Source organism: Zootoca vivipara, chromosome Z (assembly GCF_963506605.1).
Source record: "Zootoca vivipara chromosome Z, rZooViv1.1, whole genome shotgun sequence".
In the NCBI taxonomy this organism is placed as follows: domain Eukaryota; kingdom Metazoa; phylum Chordata; class Lepidosauria; order Squamata; family Lacertidae; genus Zootoca; species Zootoca vivipara.
Window position 1 is genome coordinate 24,574,795 of NC_083294.1, and position 16,657 is coordinate 24,591,451.

The window sequence follows — 16,657 nt, forward strand, 5'->3', positions numbered from 1 at the left end:
ACCTAACTACAACGCGGTGATACCCAGCAACTGGTAATCAGAGACTAACTGGCTCCAACATGGAGGTAGGGCGTAGCTGTCTTGCCTAGCAGCCAACCTCTCCTGCAAAGAGAGGTGTGCTGATAATGTCAAAGTTCAGGAGCTCGCCATGGCAGCTCCTGTAGCCACAGTCCACAACCCTGATCCACACCATGCCTGATGTAAATTTTGGAGGTCCCTTGGTACCCCCAAGTACAATAAGTCTACCTCAGCATTGACATTACCACCTCCTCCTGATCCTAATCATCATTTCTACCACCTGTCTGCATGCCAGGTAGAGGAGTAGCAAGCAAGTAGTCAGTGGCATCTACTGCTCGCTCTCTGGCCCTCCATCTGAGCCAGAGCCAAATGAACAAATAGGTTGCAACAGGGAAGAAAAGGAGCTGGTCCAGTGGGTCAGCTGCACATGCATTACCTACTAATCCCTTGTGCACATAAATATACACCCCCAAAGCAGCAATGCACATCATTAAGTTTCAGCTGAAGGTATTAAATATAAATAAACAAGAGATTACAAATACCACATATGGGGCTGATATGACCAAGGGCAGCCCTAAACATAATAAATTGCAAAAAGCCAAATAGACCAGAAATCCTTAGCGGTACAGTCCTACACTGATGGCACTTCTAAGGAGACAAATCCATTCCTTGGTCTTCCCTGGTAGAACCATGGTCATCATAACCTGCCCTGAAACCAAAAGAGCTACCTCTGTTACTAATCTATTATGATTGCTCCACAGATTCCTAGAAAGATCAGGGAAGCCATGAGAAGACATCACTATGGCTTTGAACAAGGGTGCGGAACATGTGACCCTCCAGATGTTGTTTGACCTATCAGCTACAGGCAGCATAGGCAGTGGTCAGGGATGATGGGAGCTATAATCCAACAAGAACAGGAGGGACACAGGATTCCAGAAGAAACCAGTAGCTACAGAAGAAGGCACTAGCCCTTTAATTATCCATTCAGGGGTGAGGGGTGAGCCCTCTAGTCAATGGATACTGTAGCCCAGGCTATAAAACTTGGCACTTGTACCCAGACACTGTTGAGAGAACTTGTATGTTCTGCCTTAGCTGCAGGATCACTAGCTATGGTCACAAAATCTACTGCTAAAGCCTTCTTCAATGTGCTGATCCTGCTTTGCCTAAACTTCCTGTCTGGTTGGACCATTGGGACTACTGACCTCCTGCTTGCATGGTCCATCACCTATACACCCATCATGGTTACTAGAACATGATAACTACCGTAATTACTAGGTTATATCTGTCCAAACATGGTCATATTTGGTGAATTTGCTGAAGCTGAAAAAAGACACTTTGCTACCAAGGACATCTGATGCTCAAGTGACAATTCTGGATCCAAGAGCATCCTCAAGCTATGAGCCTACCTCTTCAGGAGGTTTGCAGTTGCAGTTCCATCAATGACAAGTTGAATACCACATAACTGTACAGATGAACCCAGGGCTGGCTCTAGGGGTAGGCAGGGGGGGTGCCGTGCTGCATGCTGCGCCCGCCCACTAGGGCGAGGGCGCCGGAGCTATCTCTGCACCACGGCACCAGGGCGCCCAAAATGCTTGAGACGGCCCTGGATGAACCCCCCCCCCCCAAAAAAAACCCACCCACCAACAGTGTTTTGCTAACCACCCACCAAGAGTGCCCCATCTTTTCTGGATTGAGTTTCTTAGTCCTCCACCAGTCTATTACCATACCCAGGCACCAGTTCAGAACATCTACTGCCTCTTTTGGATTAGACGATTAAAATATATAGAAGTGAGTTTGGATTATTTCCCTTTGTAGCATCTGCCAAATCTGTCAATGTCAGTTTCTCAGTCTTAAATTCAGTTCTCTATATTTCTGCAGTAGTTCACTCCCCACCTCCCCCCCCAAAAAAAATCCTCATGAGAAATCATCCCCTGAATGCATGCTTGTTCATAATTTTCACTAATTATGCATTTTTATACCCAGTTGCCCCAGTATACACATTTTTGTATATATTGCTTGGTTGCCGAACCACATCACAAATTTTGGAGAAGTGCAAATGTCAAAGGATAGCTGAGTCCTTGACTGCAGACTGTTCTGGAATTAAGTAGTTTCATATTCAAATCCCAACTGAACTAATTATCAACTGGGGAACATTGATTCTGTCACATGGGGACTTGCTGTGACAAAATGAAGATTAATCCTGAAATGCAGTCTTAAGACTGTGAGGAAGAAGGTTAGAGCTTATATCTGACAAAACTCCAGAAACCTACAAAGAGGATATAGAAGAACATAAATAACAATGCTAAATATCAAAGTAATGTGTTATTATGGGCAGCCTTATGAAAACTCAGTTTCATAATGAAAAATAAAAATATTTCCTTAGAAAGCTAAAGTTTAAATATGTGCATATTACCTGTGATGTGTTATGGAGCAGAAAACTGGACCATGACACAGGGAAACATGAACAACACAACATGCTATGGAGCATCCAGTTTTAGGAATATCATTCAAATACAGAAAAACTAATAGCTACATATAACAGAGATCAAAAGTTACAGATATAGTGGAAAAGGACACAAAGTTAAAATGGAATATGCAGAATCGGTGGCAAGAGCTGACTTAGGCTGATGGAACAAAGCAGTGTTAGTATGGAGACCCTACAATTGCAAAAGACCAAGGAGACGATGCAATGGATGGATGATGGGTGGATGAACTAAGAGCAGGGCTTATGTGGATGCAAGAAGCAAACAGCAGAAAGTGATGGAGAGAACCTGAAGAGGTGCATATCCAAAGACGGACTTGAGATGCTGTAGAAGAAGTTTGCCTTACCTTATAAAGCCAGCTACACCTTCCCCGTGCATCTGTTAGGTACACCATCATTTGACAATGACCGATGGTCCTTTCATCAATAAAGTGGCACGGGGAAAGCTGCATTTGAGTAGAAATGGGCTGATCTAAGAGATGAGTTGTGACTTTTGAATTTTCAAACAAAACACAGAACACTCTTTCAGTGGAGGCAGCTCTAAACAAGTTGGAAGGATACTGACATTAGAGGGATTTAGCATAGAGTTGCCAGGTTTCTGGGTTCAGCCCTGGGACTGGAGTTTTGGAGTCCATTCTCCAAGGCCCAAAGTGTTGGGCATCCTTCAGCCTGAAAGCCACATTATCTCATGGGGGCTGCTTGTCAGTGGTAGGTGAGGCCAGAGGCAAAAGTGGGAGGAGCAACAGGTGTGATGTTTACCTTTGGATAGCGAAAGCCAGAGATTTCTACATGTGACCAGCACTCATCCACCCACACCTGTCTCTCTCCACATCTGTCTCTTGCAGGAAAGCAAAGGACATTCAGTTCAAGAACACACTCCAGCCAGGCAAAAACACACAAGAAGGGCACAGAACAGGGCAATTGATGGATGGAAGGCAACATTTAGGACTGATGCTCCCCATCTCTGCTCTAGAAATATCAGAAGCTGACTTATACTGGGTCAGACGGTCAGACCACTGTATAAGTATTACCCTGACTAGCCATGGCTCTCCAGGGTTTCATGCAGGGGAGATTCCCAGTCCTACCTGGCAATGCTAGGGACTGACCCTGGGACTTTTTGAATGCAAAGCCGATGTTCTGCCTACTGACCTACAGCCCTTCCTCTGTGTTTCTGATTATCATTAAGAGGGTGGAGAAAAATCCAAGTATGAAGGCATTCATAATTTCTAAAGCATCAGATGGAGATGGAAGCTTGTTAGCTTAACCTGGGATCTTCTCCTAAAAGAAGCAACTAACCAATCATGTTGGAAAGAAAGGTTTCATAATATGCCATCTAAATTAGGGCGGTTACAGGTATGATGTCATGGATCATAGCGGAATTATAGTATTGCAGAGGAACAGCGGCGGAGCTTCATGCTCCGCCACCGGGGGCAGAGAGCAGGCGCGCTGCCCCCAGGGACGTGGCACACGTTTTGGGGCGGGGCGCGCCACGCGGAGAGGCGGGATGCACGTTTTGGGGGCAGGGCACGTCGTGCGCAGGGGCAGGGCATGCATTTGGGGGCAGGGCGCGCCATGCGCAGGGGCAGAGCATGCGTTTGGGGGGCTGGGTGGGCAGCCACGATGGCGCCCTGGGATTGCGCCGCCCGGGGCACCCCGCCCCCACCGCCCCTATCTTTCTACCCCCCCTGCAGATGAACATATGAAGCTCCTTATGCCAAGTCAGGCTATTGGTCCATCTAGCTCAGTGCTTCCCATACTTTTGGGGCCACCACCATTCTGGTTCCATAAGATCATCAACAATGCCCCTACCCTACAAGAAGCATTATTCAGAATACTGTAGTGGTTTGCATGACTCACTAAGAAAGATAATAACACAATAAAAATTCAACACAATAGCAGTACAGTGGTACCTCGGTTTAAGTACACAATTGGTTCTGGAAGTCTGTACGTAACCTGAAGCGTACTTAACCTGAAGCAAACTTTCCCATTGAAAGTAATGGAAAGTGGATTAATCCGTTCCAGACGGGTCCACGGAGTACTTAAACTGAAAGTACTCAAACCGAAGCGTACTTAAACCGAGGTATGACTGTAATAGTCATAAAGGGCAAATTAAGTGTTCAATTAAATTAATACTTTCACATTACATTCCTTTTTGATTAAATATTTTCATGGCACAGTCAATAAACATTGAATTGTAGCTATACCATTTGAAGATGTCAGCTTTAACATAAGCTAAATTCAGGGTTTTTTTATTTAAAAAATACACTTTTTAATAGCTGTAGTTCCCCAGGAAAACTAACTTACAGGCACAAGTATGTGTGTGATTGATTCACACAAAAATACGTATATACTCTGATCTAATATTGTAGTTGAAAAAAGAATGCACAGCAAAGAATACTGCACAAAAAAATATTTTCAGGCGTTTTTACTCATGAAAGCATAAAGGTGAAGGAAATTATAGCAAAATAGTTATATATAACTACTTAACAAACATGCACAAACATCACCTACCGCAGATGTACAGTAGCTAATTTATAAGAAAATCAGTAGCTATTGCCAATCATTGGCTATCTTGTTACTTGTGACATTTCAGAAGCGTAAATACAAACAAACATTACCAAAGTATATAGCTTTGAAAGAGATAAAAACAGTAAAATTTAAATACAAAGCAAGAGAGGGGTTTTGTACTAGGTTCTATCCTGGCCATAAATAAGTGATCAATGTGCTCATAGGGGCCCATGTTCCTATCGCCCCCTTGGCTCTTATTGTCCTGCCAGGTAATCCCAGCACCCCTCAGGAGGTGGTACGACCCACTTTGGGAGCCACTGAGCTAACTTCTTGCTCTCTATGGAGATTCTAACTCATTGTTGTCTAAGCTGACTGGAAGTCACTATTCAGGACTTGGAACAGGGTTGTTGTTTTAACTAGCTCTCCCTGGAGTTGCCTGGGATTGAACTTGGAACCTGCTCAACCTCTGAGCTGAAGCCCTTCCCTCTAAACCTCAGGAGAGCAAGTTTAAATCACAGGACTGTCTCATATTACAACCTTTGGATGTTAGCCTTGGCGTTTCATAGCAGGGTTATTTTAAAATGCTATTGCAAAACATACTCAGCATTTTGAAAGAGAAAATATTGCATCAAATAGGTTGTTCCCCTCCCCTCCCCAACCCAACCCAACCATGGTTGTTCCATTATTTCCAGTGGAAAATAGAGGCAGGAATCCACCAAATGACAGAACAATAATCCTATTCCCCTACCCTGTTTTTTCACCATATTTGTGGGTATTTGTAGCTCCATCTCCTGACTCCTTGCCTATCAGATTTTTGTATATGGGGCTCCATCCCATGACATCAGAAGATCCTGCCTCCTGGTTCACAATGGCATGAGTCCCTGTGCACAGATTCAAAGTCTTCCAGAGTATTGTTTTCTGTGTCTGGCCTAATTCTGTGGCAGACCATGGCAAAAATTATCAGGCTGTGCTCACAGGGTGATCATATTAAAATATTGGGTTGTATATTGGGTTGAACAGATCCTGTTGCTCCTTGAATGGAAGTGCACAACTTGAAAGCATAGGAGAGCACGAGGGAGAAGAACAGTTGAGGTGAGAACCCAGCTCTGTTTCACACTTCTGTTTATGGAAGACATCTGAGTATAAGCCATCATACTGTACACAGAATCAAAGAATCGTAATAACAATTTTATTATTTGTAACTCGCCTATCTGACTAGGTTGTCCTAGCCTGTCTGGGTGTGCATGTGCTTGTGCGCATGTGCTTGCAAAGCTTAGGTGGGCACCATATCTTGTGGAGCATTGCGAAGAGTCAATGGATCAAAGTCAGCAATGTCTAAATTTCAGTAGGTCTACTCTGAGAATGACTAACATCGGATACAATCCATCGATCTATCGTGTTCAGACATAATCACAGGGCTCTGTTTATATCCACACATACAAAACTACTGTATATCAGTTTGAAGGAGTTGTCTATCCGGCTCAAAACCATCTACTTTACAGGGACACGGGTGGCGCTGTGGTCTAAACCACTGAGCCTCTTGGGCTTGCCAATCGGAAGGTCCACGGTTCGAATCCGCATGACGGTGGTGAGCTCCCGTTGCTCTATCCCAGCTCCTGCCAACCTAGCAGTTCAAAAGCACACTAGTGCAAGTAGATAAATAGGTACTGTTGTGGCAGGAAGGTAAACGGCATTTCTGTGCACTCTGATGTTCACCACGGTGTCCTGTTGCACCAGAAGCGGTTTAGTTATGCAGGCCAGATGACCCGGAAAGCTGTCTGTGGACAAACTCCAGCTCCCTCGGCCTGAAGTGAGATGAATGCTGCACCCCATAGCCAAGTTTAACTGGACTTAACTGTCCAGGGGTCCTTTACTTTTACTTTATCCAGGAGATCTGGCATAGGGTATTTTATATCACTTGATTCTTCCAACATATTTTGTTTATTGTATTTTATTTTCTTCTTGTTATCTGATTACAGCTGTTTTTGTATTTTACCCCACTAGAAGGGTTTTTATAGTTTGTTTGTTTTTTTGTATAAAGTGATTAACAAATGCAAATAATCATAATTAATTAATTAATTAATTTTCTTTTATGTCTTATTGTAATTTTTTGGGTGTTAGCCACCCTGAGCCCGGTTTTGACTGGGGAGGGCGGGGTATAAATAAAAAATTATTATTATTATTATTATTATTATTATTATTATTATTATTATATCACAATAGCGGGAGAGTCAGAGATTTCACCTGGGGCCAATCTGCATTCAAAACATGCCTTCTCTAGCATTGAGTGACATATGCTTTCCTCTCCAAGACAGATGAAGTGAGAATGCAAATGTTCAAATGCATGATGCAGTGGTACAGTTTTATATACTGGAAATAAATTATAAAAGTACAAAAACATAGGAGGCAAAAAGAAGAAATGGGCTGATTATTCTCAGTGACAGTGATCTAGGATGTGGGGAGAGGGGAAGAAGAATGGCTGCCCCTGTAGCAGAATGAAATCACAGGTGAAGAGAGGACACCCCAAGGATGACTGGCCCTTATATTAGGGAATAAAGTGATCTACATAACTGGTCTTCAACTGATGGGTCAGGAACCAATTTCTGCATTGTAACCTGACAGAGTATGAATTATGACATTACTACCACACAAATGAGGGACCCAGGTGGCGCTGTGGTTAAACCACTGAGCCTAGGGCTTGCTGATCAGAAGGTCGGCGGTTCGAATCCCTGTGACGGGGTGAGCTCCCATTGCTTGGTCCCAGCTCCTGCCAACCTAGCAGTTCGAAAGCACGTCAAAATGCAAGTCGATAAATAGGTACCGCTACAGCGGGAAGGTAAACGGCGTTTCCATGTGCTGCTCTGGTTTGCCAGAAGCAGCTTTGTCATGCTGGCCACATGACCTGGAAGCTATACGCCGGCTTCCTCGGCCAATAATGCGAGATGAGCGTGCAACCCCAGAGTCGGTCACGACTGGACCTAATGGTCAGGGGTCCCTTTACCTTTACCTTTACCATACAAATATATGTACAGTAGGGGGAATCATGAATTGCTAATCTACATAGATGTTATCAGTGCTTTTTTTCTTTAAAAAATGTTTAGGGGTACTCTCATTTTCCTACCCATATTGAACTACTACCCCTCAGTGAGACCAAACTTAGATTCACAAAATGTTTAGGGGTATGTGTGCTTCCCTCCAGAAAAAAAACAACAACACTGGTTGTTACAAATTATTGTATATGAAGAGTTTTTGTATACAATGCCAATTTTATTAATCAGCTATTTTAGACAGACAGATAGCAGATAGAAAGATAGATTCTGCCTCTGATAAAGGGCACCCTACTTGAAACAAGCTGGCCACTTCGTAATATTTGGCAGCACTTCTGGCTGTTGAGTTTTCAGCTTAACCACAAACTGGTCACCAACTATTGCCCTGCACTAGATAAGTGGTTGTCTTGGACTAGTATATGGAATTCTGTTGGTTGCTAACTAATAGCACAATCCTAGGCATGTCTTCTGAGAAATGAGCACCACTGAGTTCAATGGGGTTTATTTCCAGGGAAGTATGTGTAGGATTGCAACCAGAATGTGGTAAGAATCAGTAGCCAGTTAAGTGAGATACAGGGAAGTAGCCAAGAGGACCGTTCCCCAATTCAACAAGTTTGCAGACACTGCCCTCAATAAGAGCAGCTTCAAGTATTTTATTTGGTATATTTAAGGGTGGAACTAAAAGGGGGGGGCATCTAAAATGACAAATGGAAGTAGCTCCCTGCTGTGAACCAAGATTCACTGTTATGTCACATGGGCTAGTAGCAAGCAGGGTGGGGCAGAGCTGTTTACCCTGGGCTTCCTAGCACAGAGGTTGCTTCTAGTAACCAAGAGGAAAAGGGAGGGAAGGTCAGCATGATGTGGGCCTGCCCCACCCCACCTTCCCTGCTGCCCCACCCTTCTCCCTCTTGGTTACCAGAGCAACCCTGATTGGGAAGCCACATAAGCAATGCCTACCTCCCCCCCCCATTCCACCCCAATGGCTACTACTGGTCACATGTGAAACACCCCCTTCATCTTGTGGCTACCAGGATAAAGAAAAATAGGGGTTTTGCTCAAGACAGTTAAAGGATTAATCCCTGTTCGAAGTTTATGTCTCCTCCTGCTGTCCCAAGGACATACCCACTTCCAGGGAAACTTAATTATTGAGTAGAGCAGTTTGATCTTATTCTCTGAGTCTGACCAGAGGTCCAATAGCTACTGTTGGTCAGAAGTGACAAGAGGGTGCAGCACTTAGCTGACCCCCTGGCAGCAGAGTTGCTGCTGCTTACTGGTGGGAGGGAGATAGTTGGGAGGTCTGTATTGTGCAAAAGCACCAATGGAGCCATATGGTGCCCCTGCCAGTGTGTTTGCACCACACTGAACTCCATGTCACCTTGCCCTTCCCACTCTCCCTCCCAGTAAGGGGCACGACTCCACTACTGCGAGGTCAAAACAATTTTTAAAGAAATATTTGGGGCTTCCTTAGAATAACTTAAAACTGCATCAAAAACAGCAATTGGCATTCAAAGCTATTGGTAGCAGGTGATACATAACTAAATACATGGCTATATAGATATATTTCTTAAAACTTCTTACTGTTGGACGTTTCTTCAGTTTGTGACTGTAGAAGCTCCACTGAATGTACAAACCAGATGCAGGCAGCTCCACTCTGTATGTGCAATGAAGAGTGACATTTGCACCAACGGTTGTGTTCACAGAGGTTTCTGGCATACTCACAATCACACAGCTCACGGGTCCTGTGGAAAACAAGGCCAAGCAGGTCAGTCAAAGGCTGTGAGAAGCTAAGGAAGTAATACACTGTTCCCATATGTTCCTATATGTTCCCTCCATTGCACCATGATCAAAGGTCCTATCTAGGATTTCCAAGTGAAGTGCTACATGTAGGTAGGGGCTTTTCGGCTGTGGCATCAACTTTATAGAATGCCCTGCTCTCTGGAAAGGTTGGATCAGGGCTGTAGCTCAGGGCACCTGCTCTGCATGCAGAAAGTCCTAGATTAAATCCCTGACACCTCCAGACAGGTTGGGGAGTTTCCCCAGTCTGAAACCCTGGGGAGCTGCTGCCAATCAATGTAAACATTGTACTCAGCTAGGCCTGACTCAGTTTAAAGCAGCTTTGAATGCTTGTTGTTGTTTAGTCGTTTAGTCGTGTCCAACTCTTCGTGACCCCATGGACCAGAGCACGCCAAGCACTCCTGTCTTCCACTGCCTCCCGCAGTTTGGTCAGACTCATGTTGGTAGCTTCGAGAACACTGTCCAACCATCTCATGCTCTGTCGACCCCTTCTCCTTGTGCCCTCCATCTTTCCCAATATCAGGGTCTTTTCCAGGGAGTCTTCTCTTCTCATGAGGTGGCCAAAGTATTGGAGCCTCAGCTTCAGGATCTGTCCTTCCAGTGAGCACTCAGGGCTGATTTCCTTCAGAATGGATAAGTTTGATCTTCTTGCAGTCCTCCAGCACCATAATTCAAAAGCATCAATTCTTCGGCGATCAGCCTTCTTTATGGTCCAGCTCTCACTTCCATACATCACTACTGGGAAAACCATAGCTTTAACTATATGGACCTTTGTTGGCAAGATGATGTCTCTGCTTTTTAAGATGCTGTCTAGGTTTGTCATTGCTTTTCTCCCAAGAGGCAGGCGACTTTTAATTTCATGACTGCTGTCACCATCTGCAGTGATCAAGGAGCCCAAGAAAGTAAAATCTCTCACTGCCTCCATTTCTTCCCCTTCTATTTGCCAGGAGGTGATGGGTGGCCATGATCTTAGTTTTTTTGATATTGAGCTTCAGACCAAATTTTGTGCTCTCCTCTTTCACCCTCATTAAAAGGTTCTTTAATTCTTCCTCACTTTCTGCCATCAAGGTTGTATCATCAGCATATCTGAGGTTGTTGATATTTCTTCCGGCAATCTTAATTCCAGTTTGGGATTCATCCAGTCCAGCCTTTCACATGATGAATTCTGCATATAAGTTAAATAAGCAGGGAGACCATATACAGCCTTGTCGTACTCCTTTCCCAATAATGAACCAATCAGTTATTCCATATCCAGTTCTAACTGTAGCTTGCCATAACTGTAACTGTAGAGATTTCTCAGGAGACAGATGAGGTGATCAGGCACTCCCATTTCTTTAAGAGCTTGCCATAGTTTGCTGTGGTCGGACTTCCGGTCTGGCGTCAATGGAAGCCGGCGGGGAATTCTCGATGTCCGAGGTTCCCGGCACCTCAGAGGTGGGGTAGAGCCGCTTGGAGAACCCCCAAATTGTGCTTTTCAGGGACGTGGCTACCCAGCAGCGCTCCTTTGAGCCCCGTTCGCCGCCCGTTAACCCCTTTTTTTAGGGGTGACATGCGCAGGCAGAGCGGGACGGAGCCGTGGGATATCACTAACTCTGAGGTGTAAAGCTCCGTGCCGGTGACATCGAGCGCTAGATACCTTCAAAAGAGAAGATCTGGATTACCAAGTAAGATATCTTAACAATTTGGAAAGAATTTGGACTTGGGAGGGGAATTTAAAAGATAACGGAGGTCGCTTCCCCCCCCCCCCCCCGATAAATTAATACGCAATTGCCGAGCCTGCAGCCATTGTGCTGGAACGGGACTCTGAACTTTGCTAAAAGAAAAAACTGAATCCCTCCCTGGGGTAGCGGAACCAAGGGGAGGTGAAGGATTTATTGTGTGGATTTCTGCAAAATTTGGAATTGACTACTAATGAGCTCTCCGGTAGCCCGGTAACGGGAACCTGGAGGCACTGGCCAGCTTAGCTTGGATTCCGTCTCTGACACAACAGCCTATTCGCCATATTGTAACCTGAGAAGACAAAGGATATAGATAGACAAAACAATCTGACAAGATGTGTGAGAATGAGATACAAAGTGTCTGGGAAAAAGTTCAAGAAGTATGGATGGGAGTAAAGGAATACCAAAGACTTACAAAGTTACTGACTGAACCCCAGCACCAACTCTCTCCAACTGACAGCTTTGAGACACAGCCTGAAACTTTAGAGGACCAAAACTTAAACTTATTAGAAGATGATGATCAAGAGGAGCTCTATATTTTGAACGAAGTGCAACCGGTGGGAGAGGCTGCACGGGACCTGCGCCATAATAAAAGAGCTGCATTGGACTCAGAATTCCAGGGACTGCTTCTCTCAGTGAGAGAGGGAGAGCGGGTTCCTGGTAACAACAACCAAGCTGTGTCAAAGAATAAAGAGGTGGCCTGGATTCGAACCTCCTTAGTGAGAGAAGGGAGGCAAGATCCAGGCGAAGGACTTGTTAAATGGGGGGATAAGAAAAAGAAGAAATTAGAGGGGGGTTGGCAGAATGGATGGAAGAAGTTGGGCTGGAGTGGGTGAGAGATGGAGTGGGTTGAGATATAGTGCAAATAAGGGATGGATAAAACGGTTTGGAATTGGACTGCATACAGGAGTTGGTTTGGGATTTCCGGGGGCTGGTCACTGGGCGGAGGAGGGGGGATTTTAGAATAGTGGATAAGTGAGATGCTAGAATGTTAATTGTATAAGTTAGAATAATTTTAGTGAATAATTAAGAGGCTAAAGGGAATAATTAGAGTAATAAGAAATGTGTTATGTGGTATAAGTAATTTTTATATAAAGTATTATTTTAAGAATTAAATGGAGATGTTTGGAATTGATTAATTATGAAAAATTGCTAAACAGAGGTTATAATTAGACTCGGGAAGGGAGGAGCGAGGAAGTCAAAGTTATGATAGAGTTATGAACATTAGATTGGTTCTTTTTATGTCTTTTTTCTTTGTTTCTTTTTTCTTCTTTTTACTTTTTCTGTTTTGTTTTTTTGCCTTTTTGCAATTCTTTTTCTTTTTCTTTTTTGATGTTCGTTTATGATATGATGTAAGACGGTGATGTGAATGGAAATTTAAGTTGAAAATGTCAATAAATATAATTTTTTAAAAAAATAGTTTGCTGTGGTCGACACAGTCAAATGCTGTTGCGTAGTCAATGAAGCAGATGTTCTTCTGGAACTCTCTAGCTTTCTCCATAATCCAGCGCATGTTTGAAATTTGGTCTCTGGTTCCTCTGCCCCTTCGAAATCCAGCTTGCACTTCTGGGAGTTCTCGGTCCACATACTGCTTAAGCCTGCTTTGTGGAATTTTAAGCATAACCTTGCTAGCGTATGAAATGAGCGCAATTGTGCAGTAGTTGGAACATTCTTTGGCACTGCCCTTCTTTGGAATTGGGATGTAGACTGATCTTCTCCAATCCTCTGGCCACTGCTGAGTTTTCCAAACTTGCTGGCATATTGAGTGTAGCACCTTAACAGCATCATCTTTTAAAATTTTAAATAGTTCAGCTGGAATATCATCACTTCCACTAGCCTTGTTATTAGCAGTGCTTTCTAAAGCCCATTTGACTTCACTCTCCAGGATGTCTGGCTCAAGGTCAGCAACCACACTACCTGGGGTGTACAAGACATCCATATCTTTCTGGTGTAATTCCTCTGTGTATTCTTGCCACCTCTTCTTGATGTCTTTTGCTTCTGTTAGGTCCTTTCCACTTTTGTCCTTTATCATGGTAATTTGAATACTTAGCTCTTTCTAATTTTGCACCATCAAATTAAAGCATGGCTTTTCGGGGTAGCTTTTGGGGGTTCATCAGACTGCAGATTCCTAACTCCATTGCTTTGGTAGTATGCAAGACTCATCTTCAGCAGTTACTTTATGTTGGAACAAAGATTCTTGTGACTAATAATTAAAAACTAACCATTTTATTATGGCATTACAAGAATAGGTTTTTTTAATAAGAACTTTATTCTTTTTGCTGCAACGGACTAATACAGCTACTCTTCTGGAAGATTTACCCTGGGCATTTTTCTCCTTTGTATTCTGCTGGGCATTTTTATTATGTTTTGAGGTGGTGCCATTTTGGCAAAATAGGTGCAAGAATGCCATATGGAATTTGAAACTGATTTCCACCCAGTCTGAACCTAAAGAACACTGGTATATATAAATAGAAGATAGAATAAAATTCCTCCAAGTCTGGAGGATACTTATTGTTCACAAATGAAAGGGATTTGATTTTGGCTAAGCATTTTATATTGTTTATTTATTTTAGTCACTTTCCACAGGCACAGATCTGAGTGGTTTTGCCTTTGCCATACCACTTTCCCCCAGGAAACCTGCACTTTTGTGCAAAATCAGCATTCTGCAGAAAACCCTATTGCCATTTAGCGCAATACTGCTGATGTTCCCAGAGAAAAGCAACATGGCAAACAGAAGTGTAGATGAGGCCTTAGTAGGATATAGCCCACAGTATATTTAAGTCTTAAAAGGCATGGACATAGATGAGGGCTTGTGCTGGCATAGTGTAAATGTTACACCTTATAACTATTGACTAGTGTCGTATCATGAACTACTTTTGAAACTCAGTTTTCTATGAGACATATGGGTTCTTTGGATCCAGATCACAATTAATAGGTCAGTAAGTAGGTAGTTCAGTCTTCCATGTGTATCAGAAATAGGGATGGAGGAGAAATTCAATTCAGCAGGCCAGGATTATCAAATTCACACTTTCAAATGCAAACTGAAACACAGTGATCCTTCAAAATTAACACTTACCTGAATTTTGCGGTGCAGTTTCCCCAACCAAACATGTTTACAAAAATTGCATATATTAGAGGAAATTGTGCATAAAAATGAAGAAATTGGTGGAAATAATACACATAAATGAATGTTTGGTGGAAATTGTGTACATTAATCAAAACTGCATATAAAAATATCTATATACCGTATGAAGAAATTCACACTAAAGTGCTGGTGAATTTTTCATAAGCATCTTTAAAAATATCAAATTGCTATAAAACGTGACGACTTAGTGATCAAATTTGACGTAATGGTCAAATTGCTGCAATATGTGGAAAACTGCATTTAAGATTGGAAAAATTAGAAACTGAGAACTGAAACTGACAGATCTCTGTCCCTACTCACAAGTCCCACTGCACTAAATGGATCTTACTCCCACATACTCCAACACCCTCTGAATTAGTAATCTCCGAGTTTTAGAGATACTTTTCAACAGTTTAGAAAAATGTCACACAATTATCAATGTATAAGAAGTCTTTAAGCTGTGGAAAAATGATTTTTTTGCTTTAGCTCTATCCCGAAATATATATTGCCTGTGTTGACCACAGTCCAAAAAAGATAAGCCCTTTCATTCTTGTTTAATTTCAACTGCTATATTGCATGACTCTTACCTGTGATTGCTGCTAGAATTACAAGTATCTTCAACATGGTTGCTGGTTTCTTCACAGGCCCAGAGAGAAAGCGACGGAGATGCTGATGCATGAAACAGCAAATCCCAACTGAGGACTTAAAAAAACATGCTCTAAGTTTCATTTTATCAGCTAAAGGTATTGGCAAGTCAATAAAACTCCCCCCCCCAACTTTATCAGATTTGTAAGACTGTTCTCAGGGTAGCTAGCTGTATGATTTGTTTAGCTGAAATCATTTCATTGGGTGTGTGCTGTTGGGATATGCGTTAATAATAAACCCAACAATTCTATAGTGCACACAGGGCGAGATTTTACCATCATTATTCATTATGAGAAACTACTTCTGTGACTATTGTACAGAATTGTAGTTGCATTTCACTTGATATGCAAGCTTCCAACTGATTGCACAGATTCCAACAGAAGAAATAGTCTATAGACCAAGAAGGGTGGTCATTACCATCTGGAGTGAATAAATGAGCTAGGCTCTCATTGGGAAATAAAAAACACCCAACCTTACTTATGTATAAAATAGCAAAAACAAACAAACAAACAAACCCACATAATAGACAGTTTGGAGCTATACCTTTTGCCTAATTTGGACCCCAGAGGACTCAAATTCACTGGAAAACATCCGTAATGTATTAAAATAATTTGGGGGAGCATAATTGAAAAGGCACAAAAATCACACAATTATGATGGAGGAATGGGAGACGCTGTGGAAATGTAACATGAAATTTACGGCGTCATATACTATCAAAGAAAACATGCTCAAAATGATGTACCGGTGGTACCTCACGCCCTCCAAACTATCTAAAATGTACAAAAGTATAGCAGATGTATGTTGGAGGTGTGGGGAGACAAGAGGAGACATGCTACATATGTGGTGGGGCTGCCATAAAATAAAAGAATTCTGGAATAAAATATATGAAGAAATGAAAAAGATCCTTAAAATAACTTTTGTAAAAAAAAAAACCCAGAGGCATTCCTCCTCGGAATTCTAAGTAAAGACCTTCCAGTAAACCATAGAGAGATCTTCCTGTATGCTACAGCAGCAGCCCGCTTGCTGATAGCTGCCAACTGGAAAGGGGATAAAACCCCCTCAGTTGGAGAGTGGCAAATTAAGTTGCTAGAATTTGTGGAAATGGCTAAACTAACGGATAATCTAAGGGGGAAATCTAAACAGTTGTTTGTGGAAAAGTGGTGGGAAATTTGGAAAAAAATATGCAAGAAAATGGTAATAATGATGAAATCTTCATGGCAGCTTTGGAATGATTGGCTTATAGTAAAATATTAAGACAAATGGGTATGATCGGCTTTAGGATGTACAAAGGAAATAATAAGAATAAGAAAACGATGAGGAA

General features: G+C 42.7%; 1 protein-coding gene across 1 annotated transcript in view; it reads right to left on the minus strand.

The window, feature by feature from the left end:
- Nucleotides 1–15,375, minus strand: part of VSIG1 (V-set and immunoglobulin domain containing 1) — a 29,535-nt gene extending 14,160 nt beyond the window's left edge. The window contains exons 1-2 of the mRNA XM_035101945.2: nucleotides 15,279–15,375; nucleotides 9,634–9,794 (exon numbers count right to left, since the gene is read on the minus strand). Of these exons, the coding sequence (XP_034957836.1) occupies nucleotides 9,634–9,794; nucleotides 15,279–15,369 (252 nt within the window). The 5' untranslated portion in view covers nucleotides 15,370–15,375. The remainder of the gene's footprint in view (nucleotides 1–9,633; nucleotides 9,795–15,278) is intronic.
- Nucleotides 15,376–16,657: the final 1,282 nt, after the last annotated feature.